The sequence below is a fragment of the Alligator mississippiensis genome, chromosome 1 (genome assembly GCF_030867095.1).
Source record: "Alligator mississippiensis isolate rAllMis1 chromosome 1, rAllMis1, whole genome shotgun sequence".
Classification (NCBI taxonomy): Eukaryota; Metazoa; Chordata; order Crocodylia; family Alligatoridae; genus Alligator; species Alligator mississippiensis.
In genome coordinates, this window is record NC_081824.1 from 65,958,276 (window position 1) to 65,972,344 (window position 14,069).

At 44.0% G+C, this 14,069-nt stretch overlaps 1 protein-coding gene across 11 annotated transcripts in view; it reads left to right on the forward strand.

Annotated features, from left to right (window-relative positions):
• The window catches only part of SENP6 (SUMO specific peptidase 6), a 134,354-nt gene that overhangs the window by 109,799 nt on the left and 10,486 nt on the right, over nt 1-14,069 (forward strand). For 10 of the 11 annotated variants that reach the window (XM_059731276.1, XM_059731293.1, XM_019496827.2 and 7 more), the window contains 2 exons: nt 8,800-8,903; nt 13,917-14,002. In XM_059731276.1, coding sequence (XP_059587259.1) covers nt 8,800-8,903; nt 13,917-14,002 — 190 coding nt within the window. Of the gene's footprint in view, nt 1-8,799; nt 8,904-13,897; nt 14,003-14,069 lie in introns of all 11 variants that reach the window. The other variant, XR_002093305.2, reaches the window with a different exon arrangement.

Consider the following 14,069-nt stretch of genomic DNA (forward strand, 5'->3'; position numbering starts at 1 on the left):
CTAGACTTAGAGTGTCTACTTCCTTGCCACCATTCATCCAATTTCTACATGAGCCTCTAATTCAGAATGATTAACTCCCGGGCTCTCCTGGTCTGTGTGATTTCTGAGACTATAGAAAGATGGAAGACCTCATGGAATCACTTGCTCCAGAGGTGCAAGGATGACTATCTGTGATATGAAGGTCCATATGGTGGGTGCAGAACAGCTGTGGCAGCTGTGATTATATGTTGTGAGGTTTGGGCTTCCTGAAAAAGTTCCATGCTACAGTGAAGGCATGGTTCTTTTCTGTACCAGGTGCCTTTGCAGAAGTGACTTCTCCCTGGCAGCCGCAGGGGCTTGGCTGCATGGGGCCTGCTGGCACTGAGGCAGCAGTGTACAATGGGACTCCAAATGTACCTGACACTGCTGTCTGTGTGAAGGTCCACCCTCCCATCCAGGATGGCAGCACAGGCTATGTGGGGAGCGGGGCTGCGGGTAGGAGCTGTGGGCATGGGAGTGAAGTGCATGGGAATAAGAAGATCCTTCCTTATCGAGGACCAGAGCAGGCAGGAGGCATATATGCAAAACAAATAAAATAAAGATTTATGTCAGTAGTATAAAATGTCTTGCACTATTACTAAATATCGGTTATTGGATCGGCATTGGCCAATGTGGTTGATTAATCGTCAGCTGTTGGTATTGGCCAAGAAAAATCTTCATTGGTGCACCCCTGTCTGTAACCTGTTCTTTTGCCACTGTTGGTTCCTCAACTCCCCTCTAAGCTGGTGCCAGGTGCAGTAGTCTGGGAGCTGACCTTGCCTGGGAAGACTGAGGTGAAAAAGCATTGAGTATTTCAGCCTGTTCTGAATCTTCTGTCACTAGGTTTATCCCCCACTTAGTAAAGGACTCACACCTCCTCATCCTCCTTTTGTTGCTGACATGCTTGTAGAAACCTTTTTTGTTACCCTTCACATCCCTTGCTGGCTGCAACTCCAGTTGGCCTTTGTGATTTCATTCTTGCATACCCAAGCAATACTCCTATACTTCTCCCTAGTTGTTTGCTCAAGATTCCACTTTTTATAAGCTTCCTTTGTGGGTTTTAGCATACTGAAGAGTTCTTTGCTAAGTCCTCTGCCCTACTAGCTAGTTTTCCTGCACATTGGGATGGTTTGTTTCTGCACCCTGAGTAAGGTTTCTCTCAAGTACAGCCAGCTCTCCTGGACTCCTCTCCCTCTCACACTGGCCTCCCATAGGATCCTGCCCATGAGTTCCCTGAGTGAGTCGAAGTCTGCTTTTCTGAAGTCCAGGGTCCTTACTCTACTGTTCTTCCTACCTTTGCTCAGGATCCTGAACTCAGTCACCTCGTGGTTGCGGCTGCCTACGTTGCCATCCTCTACTACATTCCCCACCAATCCTTCCCTGTTTGTGAGCAGCAAGAGCAGCACATCCCTAGTTGGCCACTCCAGCATGTGCACCAGGAAGTTGTCCCCAACACTGTCCAAGAACTTTCTGGATTGCCTGTGCACTGCTGAATGTCAGGGTCCCCCATGAGAACCAGGACCTGTGATTGGGAAACTTCCATTAGCTGTTTGAAGAAAGCCTCATCCACTCCAACCTCCTGGTCTGGTGGTCTACAGCAGACCCTCCCCCATGACATCTCCTTTGTTGCTTTTCCCTCTGACCCCAACCCAGAGACTTTCAGCAGACCTATCTCCAGTTTCATAGTGGAGCTCTGAGCAATCCATATGGCTCTTAGATAAAGTGCAACTCATCCTTATTTTCTCATGCCTGTCCTTCCTGAACAGTTTGTACCCATCCGTGACAATGCTCCAGTTAAGCGAGCTCCCACCAACTCTGTTATTTTCATTCACATCTGTTAGTTCCATGACTGTGCAAGGACTTTTTCAATTCTTCCTGCTTGTTTCCCAGGCTCCTTGCATTTGTGTACAGACACCTGAGGTAACTAGCCAATTGCCCTAGTTTCTCAGAAAGAAAATGAGAACACCTCCCTTGTTGCACCCTCCTGTTTGTCCTTCTTCCAGGTCACCCACTTCCATCAGGGCTTTGGTCTCCATCCCCTGGTGAAACTAGTTTAAAGTTGTCATCACTAGGTTACTGAGCCTGTCTATAAGGATGCTTTTTCCTCTTGTCATCAGGTGAATCTTATTTCTTCCTGGCAATCCTTCTTGGAACATCATCCTTTGGTCATCCTTGCTGGCAACACCATCTGTGCAGCCATGCATTGATCTGCAGGATGCGCCTGCTTTTGCTCAGGCCCTTTCCCTTGACTTGAAGTATCAAGGAGATTACCACCTGGGCCTCCATCCCCTTCACCTTTGCACCCAGAGCCCTGTAGTCACTTTTGATCTTCTCAGGCAGTATCATTGGTGCCCACATGAATGAGCAGCATAGGGTAGTAGTCAGAGGGCTGAATAAGTCTCGGTAATTCTTCCATGACTTTTCGGATCCTGGCTCTGGGCAGGGAGCAGACCACCTGAGACAACAAGTCTAGCCAACTTGTGAGTCCAGACCAGCTGACTTTGAGAGGAAGGAAGATCTTCTGTTCCATCTGCGGTATAGCCTAAATGCTAGATGGCTTTCTCAGGTAGTGAGAATGCTTGATCCAGGCTAAAAATGTTCTAAAAACGTCCACAGTAGAAAAGACCTTCAGGCATACCTGCTTGACGAAGTGGAACAGATTTTCATCTTGTTGTTAGGCAAGGAAGATAATCTTAGCCAGGCCTTTTATGGACCTCAGATATGCTGATCTTCCTCTCATCTCAGTTCGTCTCTCTAGCAGGTCTCTAGGCCACTCACCTGCTAGTCGGTTTTTCACTGAAGGGCCTCAGTTTCCCTCAGGTCCTGTCCAGAAGTTTTTCTCGAAGTGAGCCAACCTAGCTCTGCAATAAGACCTAAATTTGTTTCTCTCATCCCTAATGAGAGGGCCACTTGAGCCTATGATAATGTGCTCCCTTGTTCACTTTCCATTAAACAGACTTTCTAATGGTGTTTTTGTTGGTAAGGAGAGTGTGAGAGCCAAGCTCTTATGGCAAAACCCCCATATGGTACCACCTTTTCCACAGAAAAGGTGACCTTGAGGACTAACCCCCAGTTTCCAACTGTGCCCTCAAGCATTCATTTGGGGCAACAGGCCAACTGCTGGTGCTTATGGTTACTGAAAATTTTGGCCTGCTGACTTCACAGAACCAAGCTGCTCAGAAAATTTCCATGGCTTATTGGATCAGTAGCTAAGAAATGTAAAGGCACAATGATACCAGCCCACAGGTAGCAAATAAATCTAAAGCTGTACAAAACTGTGCTATGAAACTGCTAAGAGCTCATTCCACCAAACCCAGCTTACTTCCATAGTAGCATAATGGCTCTGTAAGTGGCATCCCCAGGGCCACCAGCTAGAGTTCCATGCATACCTTTTGCAAAATCATCACACACTTGCAGAAGCCTCTGCCAGATGCTGTGATTAGAAGAGAAAGTACTTCAATTCAATCATTCAGTTTAAGGTAGGGTGGCCATATGTCCCGTTGTCACCAGGACAGTCCCATTTTAAATGCCTGTACCTGGGCATCCCATCATTTTGGGCACATACTTTCATGTCATTTTCTGGGGCACATTTGTATAATTGAACCCCCTCCCACAAATGAGAATATGCATATGGGTAATACATCTTGAAGAACTCTAGCTGTTGGTAAGTAACTTCATTTTAGTAGTTGCTTGGAAATACTTTGTGCTATTGCCCTTACCCATCATTGCAAAGCAGTGCGGGGCAGATATTATTTTTTCAGACATGCCTTAACCACATGAGCAACCTTTTGTATTGTTCTAACCCCTGCCTCATCAGCTTTATACCTCATAAATTCTGAGCAAATGAGCCAAGCAAGAGACTCATTTGCATCCTGCAACCCAAATTTGTTTACTACTTATAATGGACTTATTTTTAGGAAAGGAAAAAAAACCCACACAAGTACAAAATATAGGATAACTGTCTTGGCAGTAGCACGGCTAGAAAGGATGTTACTAGGATGAAAAAGCAAATGCATGAACAAAACCATTTGTATGCAAGACATGGCAAGACTTTATTCAGGATTGGTTAGGTCTCTGCCTAAATACCACATTCAGTTTTGGGTACTGTATTTAAAGAAGTAGGGAAAAAACAACAAAAGGATTCACAGGCAAGTGATGAAGACGATAAAGGAAAAGGACTGGAAAGTTGAGTAAAGATTGGAGAAACTTCTTAGCAGCTTGGAGGATCTAGATCACTTAAGATTTATTTCAGATCTTTATTGCAGGGTCATTTCTGTGGTTCTCTTTTGAACTTTTCCAAGTTTTTCCACTTCCTTGAAGTGGGGTTGCCAAAACTGGACATAGTGTTCTAGTAAAAGTCTTATTGCTTTTTTTCCCCTCAAAAAGGGAAGCCACAAGAGCATAATTACTCTGTTCTCTCTTGGTGTTCTCCTGCTTCTCTAAAAGTTTATTCAGTGTGTCCTGTCCTTGACTCTTTGCACCAGCTTTCTGTGAGAGCCTCAGAGGACTCTGTCCTTGGTGATTCTTATCTTCTCCCTTTACCTGATGACTTGAAAATCAAGTGAAATCTCATCTGCAAACACAAATTCAACTACAATCACTAAAGATGATCCCAGATCTCCATCTATACTTCAGACATGTTTCCTCCTTAGATATCACCTTATTTTTCTGACATTTCTTGACATAGATCAGCTCAAGTTAACTATAGCTAAAAAAGCCCTTGTAATCTGCTGCCAATCTATTCTCTGTAATCACTGTGGAATGAATTACTTCATTCTTCTGCAACCCGGGCAATCCTCTTTTTTACTTTGAAGTTCTCTGAGTTTAGCTTCAAGTTCGAAGTCTTTGATGTTTGGGGTGTTCTGTTGTCTGTTCCCACCTGCTGCAGCCCCTGTACTTTCCTCATCTGCTACACCTACCCTAAGATAGAGGGCCTTTTGTATTCATCCATATACCTAAAACTCTTGTCCAGACTGTCATCACTTCTCAGTTAGTGCAACATCCTTTTTCTCTGACAAATGCTATTTTTACCTTTCATATCCTCCCAGAAAGCTGCTGTTTCTAAGCTGGTTGTTTTAACCGTATTACCCCTTCCTTGTTCTCCCTCTACTGACTTAGTCTTCTTTATAACATTCAAGATCAAGTAACTCTTCTTACTTTTGAAAGTCCTTTTCATCCTACCTCCACCCACCTATCCTTGTTCATTCACTATACTGAAATCAAATTCTGTCTCCAATCAACCAGTGATACAGTTTCTGTTGTCTGTCTGTTTTTCAAGCAAGCACCTTCATGCTGCCCTTCCAAAAAGGGACAAGCTTCTTGTGAACATCAGTACTGCTACCTTGTTGTTCCCCATCAACAACCTTTGTTAATTCCCTCTTTAAACCAGTTTCTTCTTTTGATGTTTACCAAAAATTGACAGTGCTTAGACTTATAATATGCTGACACTGCTACCTACTTATCATTCTGATCAATATTATCCAGTGTTTTCTCTCTCCTGCTTTTTTTTCTTCACAGTCAGATTGAAAAAATACAGCCCTTAGTGGGATCTTGTTCCATAAGCAAGGCCTCTCTACATGCCACTCAATAATAAATCCTTGCTTCTATTTTATATTTCCCTTTTTATACATTCAAAGATTGTATTAACCCTTTTTGTTATGGTGTTGAATCAAGAGGTTGTATTAAGGTAAGCATCCCCAGTTCTTTTCTCTAATTTGCTGCTTTATGAAAGATTGTATGCCATACTGTGGGTATACATTCTTTGTTCTCAGTTGGCTTGTTACTTTAGGATTATTTAATATTTTTATTAGTTTATTCAATGAATATGCTGCCCTTCCCAACAAAGTTCAGGGTGGCCTACAATTAGAAAAGCAGAATATTTATAAAACTGGAGAACAACAAAACCCAACTTAAATGGGACTAGAATATAAACAAGACAGTGACACCTCTGCCCCAACAATATCTTAGCCTAGCTCTGTGCTAAATATCTGACCGAACAGGAAAGTCTTGCAGAACTTCAGAAAAATGTCTGGACCTGAGCTCTGGCAAGCTTCAGGAGAAAGAATTCCAAACTTGAGGAGCAACTGCTGGGAATGACCTCACATGCCTTTTCAGCAAGCAGACTTAGCATATTGATGGTACTTGCAGAAAGTTGCTCTCAGCTCACTCTAAGGGTTATGATGGGGCCTAAGGGAGAGAGGTAGTCCCTTGCATAGTAGGGCTTAGACCATTTGGGGCAGTGATTCTTACCTGAGTGTAATCGCAGGATCCTTTCAAGGATGCTATGGGGTGCGACCAATGTTAACATTGTTAGATGTGCAAACATGATTCACAGGATAAAACCAAGACGTTTCAAATAGGAATCTATAATGTTAAAAAATTATACTTGTTATGGTTGTTCTGGGTTCTTTGCAGAAGAAGAATTGCTCTATTACTTTTCTCGAGTCAAAAAATGAATGAAAACTAAGCTGCCATTTTCTGAGGAGTTCCTCAAGCCTGTCAAGGGATGTCTTGAGTCTAAAATCTGTAAAGCTTTCATTTCAAGCTCATTTTCATATGCTTGTAAATTCCTGAAAATTAGACATCTTAGTATACAAAACTTTCTTTTCTACCCCAAGGTCAAACTGTTAGCATAAGTTGAGTAGTGAATGCATCATCAAATGAGTTAGTAGTGAAAACAAGAAAATAGTCTCATCAAAATACTCATTTTAGGTTAGAAGAGTAAGTCTTGACTAAACAGTCTACTATTTGTAAATTAGGCCCAATGATACTTTAACCCACCTGCAAAAAAAATAGTAATAATAATATTACTATTAATATACTAATAATAAACACTAGTAATATTTTGTGTTTAGTAGCCAGGCATGATGGATGGACGAAAGGAGGCGTGGAAAGGTTAATTCATTTGCCTGGAAAAGCATGGTGATTGAATGGGGTAGGCAGATTGAGTTTCAGTGGTTTGTATCTCTAAATTACTAAATATTTTTGCCATCTTGCATTTAAAATGTGGATATTTATTTTCCTATTTGTCAGGAGCAGAGAGACTACAGCAAATAATACTGGTGGGGAAGGGACCTTCTAGGACTCAGTTCAGCCCCCTGCTGTCATAGACAACCATGCTATATCCCTTTCACAGACTGATCAAATCTTATCCTAAATGGAGTAGTTTTTTTGAGGGGGGGGAAGGGAAGGAACAGTAGAGTTTCTTTAGAAGTTTTTTATGCCCTGCTAGTATTTTAAAATTGTTCCAAAACCTCACTCTTACAGCTAGACAGTGTGTTTTAATTTCTAGCCTAAATGTGTTTTAGGACAACTCGCACTCATTTGTTCTTATACCAAAACTTTTGTTAGTTTAAATGGATCTTTTTTCCTGACCTTTGGCTTTGAATCCTTACTAAGTTTATATACTAGTTTTATACTTCTTAGCCTTTGTTTTGCTAGGCCAAAGTAGCCAATCTCTTGTTGATCTCTGATGAAATAGGTTCTTGGTTTCCCTTTTCGATATCATAGCACTGCTCTACTCTTCTTCCTCTTGGAATACATCTTCCTTGAATATTGTTGATCAGAACAGTACAATGGCACTAATACTTTCCTCTTGCTGCTGGAAATACCTCCTGGTATATCCCAAGATTACATGTTGCTTTTTCCAGCTATTTCATATTTGTGGCCCTCAGTCAACCTGCTTTTCATAATAGTGAGATTAGACTAAAGATTGTTTTTTACACACCTCTTTCTTCTCCCCCACCTCATCTTCTTAAATACAGGTAGTAATTTATTCTTTTTGAGTTATTTGGTACCAGTTGATAAATTCATTAAAATACTGATAAGGCATACATTTCTGGCAAATCAGAGCGATTTGCCAGGTGTTGTTTGTTTGTTTTTTGCTGATGGCATAAGCATACCATGTAGGTTAGTTTCATTTTCTGGTGTAGGTCTCAGGATTCTTTATGCAACAGTAGAAGTGTTTCATTTGTACATCAAGGCTAGATAGAAACATTCAAAAACCCCAAGGCAAAATCAGTCTAAGTTGCATGGTTTTCTGTTAGCGGTATAGTTTAGATTGGTAGCAAACAGAACACACATTGCCCTTTGTGGGGGAGTAAGTCTTAGATTGGGTTCCACCATTTTTTAACCAGTCTGTGTTTGCGGAACTTCTATTCTGTTATGGATATAGACCAGTTTCAATCACTAAGACCATTAAAAGTGTAATGTCTGTACATATCCCAAGTGTTGGAAGACACATTTCACTTAGGGTATGTCTACATGACAGAAGCTAATACCAAGCCAAGAGAAGGCTGTGAGAGGGGATCTGGTGGCCGTTTACAAACCCACTAGGGGGGACCAGCGGGAATTAGGGGAGGCTTTGTTCCCCCGGGCACCACCTGGGGTTACTAGGAATAATGGCCACAAATTGTTAGAGAGAAGGTTCAAGCTGGACGTCAGGAGACATTACTTTACAGTTAGGGCTTCCAGGCTCTGGAATGGACTCCCGAGGGAGGTGGTGCCCTTTCCTACCTTGGGGGGTGGGGAGGCTGGACAGATATTTGGCTGGGGTGCTATGACCCCAGCATCCGTTCCTGCCCAGGGTGGGGGGTCAGACCTGATGGTCTGTTTAGGTCCCTACCTACCCCGAGTACTAATGACACTATGATGTAGAATAAAGTTCATCTAGCTCGGAATGAGGAACCTCAGATACTAGTGGTAACAGCTAAGTGTAATGTGTAGTGATAAAAATGTTGTAGATGATATTTTTTTAAAATGCTACTACTTATGCTTATGCAGATGGCTTGCACAAAATTAGGCTAAACTACAGTGAAGACTCAGCTGATGGCAGTAAAGTAAATGAAGATGACCTTATAGATTTTTCTGAAGATCAGGATAACCAGGTAAAGAGCTTAATAACTTTATTTGAATATGTGCCTCTTTCCAGATGAAGAGCCTTTAAAAGCTGAATGTAAAATAGATAGATTGGTTGTTCATTACCTTGCTTAGTTTGTCAGGGTTGCAGTAGCTTGGTCTTGCACGAAATGGGAAATCAGGTGCTATATTTCATAAAAATAGATGCGGGGCTCCTGAGGCAACTCTCGGAGACCATAAAAGCTAAAGAGGCGGTAGTCATGGGGGACCTAAACTACCCGGACATCTGCTGGGAGACGCAGACAGCAAGGTCCCATCGCTCACGCAGGTTTCTAACCTGTGTACAGGACCTCCACCTGACACAGGAGGTGCATGGTCCCACTAGGGGGAATGCCATCCTGGATCTGGTATTGGCAACGGGAGATGACATGATAGGGGACCTCCAGATCGGTAGCCATTTGGGAGACAGTGATCACCTAATAATAGAATTCAACATAAGACAGCGAGTGGGTAAGGTAACTAGTAGGGTGAAAGTGCTAGACTTTAGGAAAGCTGATCTCAATGCACTCAGGCGATTAGTCAAGGAAGCACTGCAGAGTAGGAGTTTTGATGGGATGGGTGCCCAAGAAGGGTGGCTGTGCCTAAAGGAAACGATCCTTTGGGCACAAAGCAAGACGATCCCCGAGCGAGGCAAAAGAGGGAAAGGGGCCAGGAGGCTTCCCTGGCTGACCAGAGAAATCCAGGGCAGCCTAAGGGCCAAAAGGGGAGCACATAAAAAGTGGAAACAGGGTGAGATCACTAAAGATGAATATACCTCCTCTGCTCGTGCTTGTAGGGAGGCAGTTAGGCGGGCCAAAGCTACCATGGAGCTGAGGATGGCAACCCAAGTAAAGGACAACAAGAAATTGTTTTTTAGATATATTGGGAGTAAAAGGAAGGCCCAGGGAGGAATAGGACCACTGCTAAATGGGCAGAAACAATTGGTGACAGATAGGGGGGACAAGGCTGAACTCCTCAACGAGTTCTTTGCCTCAGTGTTCCTAAGTGAGAGGCACGACAAGTCTCTCACTGGGGTTGTAGAGAGGCAGCAGCAAGGCGCCAGACTTCCATACGTAGATCCTGAGGTGGTGCAGAGTCACTTGGAAGAACTGGTTGCCTTTAAGTCGGCAGGCCCGGATGGGCTCCATCCGAGGGTGCTGAAGGCACTGGCCGACATCATTGCAGAGCCACTGGCGGGAATATTCGAATGCTCGTGGCGCACGGGCCAAGTCCCGGAGGACTGGAAAAGGGCTAACGTGGTCCCCATTTTCAAAAAGGGGAGGAAGGAGGACCCGGGCAACTATAGGCCGGTCAGTCTCACCTCCATCCTTGGTAAAGTATTTGAAAAAATTATCAAGGCTCACATTTGTGAGAGCCCGGCAGGGCAAATTATGCTGAGGGGAAACCAGCACAGGTTTGTGGCGGGCAGATCGTGCCTGACCAACCTAGTCTCTTTCTGTGACCAGGTTACGAAACGCCTGGACACAGGAGGAGGGGTGGATGTCGTATACTTAGACTTCAGGAAGGCCTTCGATACGGTATCCCACCCCATACTGGTGAACAAGTTAAGAGGCTGTGACTTGGATGACTACACAGTCCGGTGGGTGGCGAATTGGCTAGAGGGTCGCACCCAAAGAGTCATGGTAGATGGGTCGGTCTCGACCTGGAAGGGTGTGGGCAGTGGGGTCCCGCAGGGTTTGGTCCTTGGACCGATACTCTTTAATGTCTTCATCAGCGACTTGGACGAGGGAGTGAAATGTACTCTGTCCAAGTTTGCAGATGACACAAAGCTATGGGGAGAAGTGGACACGCCGGAGGGCAGGGAACAGCTGCAGGCAGACCTGGATAGGTTGGACAAGTGGGCAGAAACCAACAGGATGCAGTTCAACAAGGAGAAATGCAAAGTGCTGCACCTAGGGAGGAAAAATGTCCAGCACACCTACAGCCTAGGGAATGACCTGCTGGGTGGCACAGAGGTGGAAAGGGATCTTGGAGTCCTAGTGGACTCCAAGATGAACATGAGCCGGCAGTGTGACGAAGCCATCAGAAAAGCCAATGGCACTTTATCGTGCATCAGCAGATGCATGACAAATAGGTCCAGGGAGGTGATACTTCTCCTCTATAGGGCGTTGGTCAGACCGCAGTTGGAGTACTGCGTGCAATTCTGGGCGCCACACTTCAAGAAGGATGCGGATAACCTGGAGAGGGTACAGCGAAGGGCAACTCGTATGGTCAAGGGCCTGCAGACCAAGCCCTACGAGGAGAGACTAGAGAAACTGGACCTTTTCAGCCTCCGCAAGAGAAGGTTGAGAGGCGACCTTGTAGCTGCCTATAAGTTCATCACGGGGGCACAGAAGGGAATTGGTGAGGATTTATTCACCAAGGCGCCCCCGGGGGTTACAAGAAACAATGGCCACAAGCTAGTAGAGAGCAGATTTAGACTGGACATAAGGAAGAACTTCTTCACAGTTCGAGTGGCCAAGGTCTGGAACGGGCTCCCAAGGGAGGTGGTGCTCTCCCCTACCCTGGGGGTCTTCAAGAGGAGGTTAGACGAGTATCTAGCTGGGGTCATCTAGACCCAGCACGCTTTCCTGCTTATGCAGGGGGTCGGACTTGATGATCTATTGAGGTCCCTTCCAACCCTAACATCTATGAATCTATGAATAAATTACCTTGATGTAGGATGATTTAGCTGGGGTTTCAAAATACCTTTGTTTTCTCCACTTTTATCTGGATAACGGGTCGTGCAGTTTCTTAGAAAGAGAGAACCTTTGTTGGCTGATGTTAACATGCTCCCTTGCTGTGGGTTTTTCCTCTTCCCCCCCCCCCTCCCACCCCCACTCCCAGTTCCAAGTTAGATTGGAAAATTTTGAGATTTAAAAGATAGCAGGGGAGAAGTTCTCAAATGCAGTTGGGGCTAACAGATTTTGCCTGTACAGACAGTGATACTAAAGAAGAGCAACCTGAATTTCCCTGGTAATACACTCAGGGTTGCCAAATGTCATTAAATCTACAGACAGTCAGTAAAATAATCAGGTTAAAAATGCTTCTCCGTGAAATCATTTAAAAATATTACGTGGTCCATAAAAACACGAAACAAACCAGAATTTGATTGAAACTCCATGGTCAGTAAGAAGCTGGAGACAGTGTTGAAGAAGAATAGCACAGCTTCACAACCAGGGATCTAAATGTGAATGCTGCACCCTGCAGGGAGTCTTTTTTTCAGGGGTTTGTAGCCCTTCCCCTAGCTGTGTGCTGCTGCTGAGTCCTGTTGACTGCCTGTAGAACTGCAGGTAGGCTTCTTGGGGTGGGGGGAGGAGTTCTATGCTGGAATGGAGGGAGTAAGGCCAGCAGGGGTATGGCAGGGGGGAGGGAGGTAGACTGGGCAGGGGGGCAGCAAGGTGCAGGGTGTGTTCGGGGACATTAGTGTGTTGGGGATGAGTAGAGGACCCCTGGAATGGAGGCATTGCTGCTGTCAAACAGAGTTTCCAACCCACGAGATCTTTTTGTACACTTTTTTTACTGGCAATAAAACTTTTTTTATTATGTTTGTTAGCAGAGTGTTCAAAACCCCTAGATTGGAACCCAGCCCTTGTAACTGGCGGAAGAGTGGCACTTACATTATGTAAAACATGCATCAATACAAAAGTCTTTTGTATTTACTCTTTTGACTGGCAACCAAGTAAAAAAGTTTGGTTGCCAGTCATAAGTTTGCAGATTGTCAGTTAAAAAAAAACCCAAATACCAAAAAACCCAATATCTTTGGTTCGCAATCCTGAATGCATTGCATTTTGGGCTGGTTAGTTCCCACCAAAAGATGTTTTCAGATAATTGTGCTGTATTGTTTTATTTCTCTGTGCATGTGCTTGCTTTTGAAAATCAGTCCCCTCCCTGCTCCACCCCCATAACAAAAGTGGTCCATGGTGTGAATCAGGAAGTTAGAAAAAACAAACCCTCCTTATGCTTTGTTGCAATGTTTTTAAGTGCAACAGAACCCTATCATTATTCTAATCTCAAAATTCTCTGGTCAAGAGAGAACTTTTGCACAGAAGAGTGATCTCAAAAGGGCAAAAGTCAGATGTCCTCCCTAAACCTAGGTGGCTCACTGGACAAGTGTTTCTAAGGCATGACAATTTCTGTAGCAGTAGCATGCAAGGGAGTGAGGTGGCTAGAATCACATCTAGCTTCTTTTAACTTTCATAGTCCAAAGGACAGCGTACCCATTTACAGTGAATTAAATTTAATTGAATTGAGGGTGGGCCTTCAGTGCGATTCCAGAAGATTAAAGTTATTTATCTGGATTTCATAGAAATGCCATAACTACTTAATGCTGCAACCCTGAACACAATAGGCCCCCTTCTCTTCCCCCTTTTCTTCCCCCCCCCCCCCCCCTCTCAAGCCTCCCCCTCCACCAAAACCCTTCTAAACAAGTTTGGTTGGTTGTTTGGGGGGGGATTAATCTTGCTTATGTGTGGAGTATTTCATATAACTTCCACTGAAATCTAACATAGGTTAAGGTTGAAGCTGAAAACGTTGGTTTTAACAACTTTGTTGCCTCCAGCCTGTGGCATTGTTGACACAAGTGGCATGACTAGCCTCTGCATGTGGAAGGGAGCAGGACAAGGAGAAGAAAGGATGGGGCAGAGGGATCACCAAGCACAGAGTGAAAACCAGAGCAGCCAATTCAGTAGGGGAGGGGGATTTAAGTGGTAATTAAGGACAGTGTGGACTTAATTTGTGGCAAACCTTCCCAAAAAGTTGGCATTCACTGTGTGTTCCCAGTCCTACTCAGTATCTTCTCAGTATAGAATAGATGAAGTCACATGAGTCTGAAAATCACATATGTAAAAGATACTCGAAACTTATGGATTAGGGGAGCTAACAGTTCTGTATTAAACTTGGTCTTAAGCAGGTAGGATAACTATAATAACACATTTTCATTTCAATTCCATTTAATAAATAGCTTTATCCTTTGAATACCCAGAACCATTTTGCTTTTACAGGAAGACAGCAGCGATGATGGCCTGGTAGATGATAACTGTAATTCAGAAATGGGACAGTGGCATCTGAAGCCCAATATCTGCAAACAGTAAGCATTATGAGGATTGGAATGAACTGTGCATCAATACTTTATAAAACTGAATTCTGAAAACTGA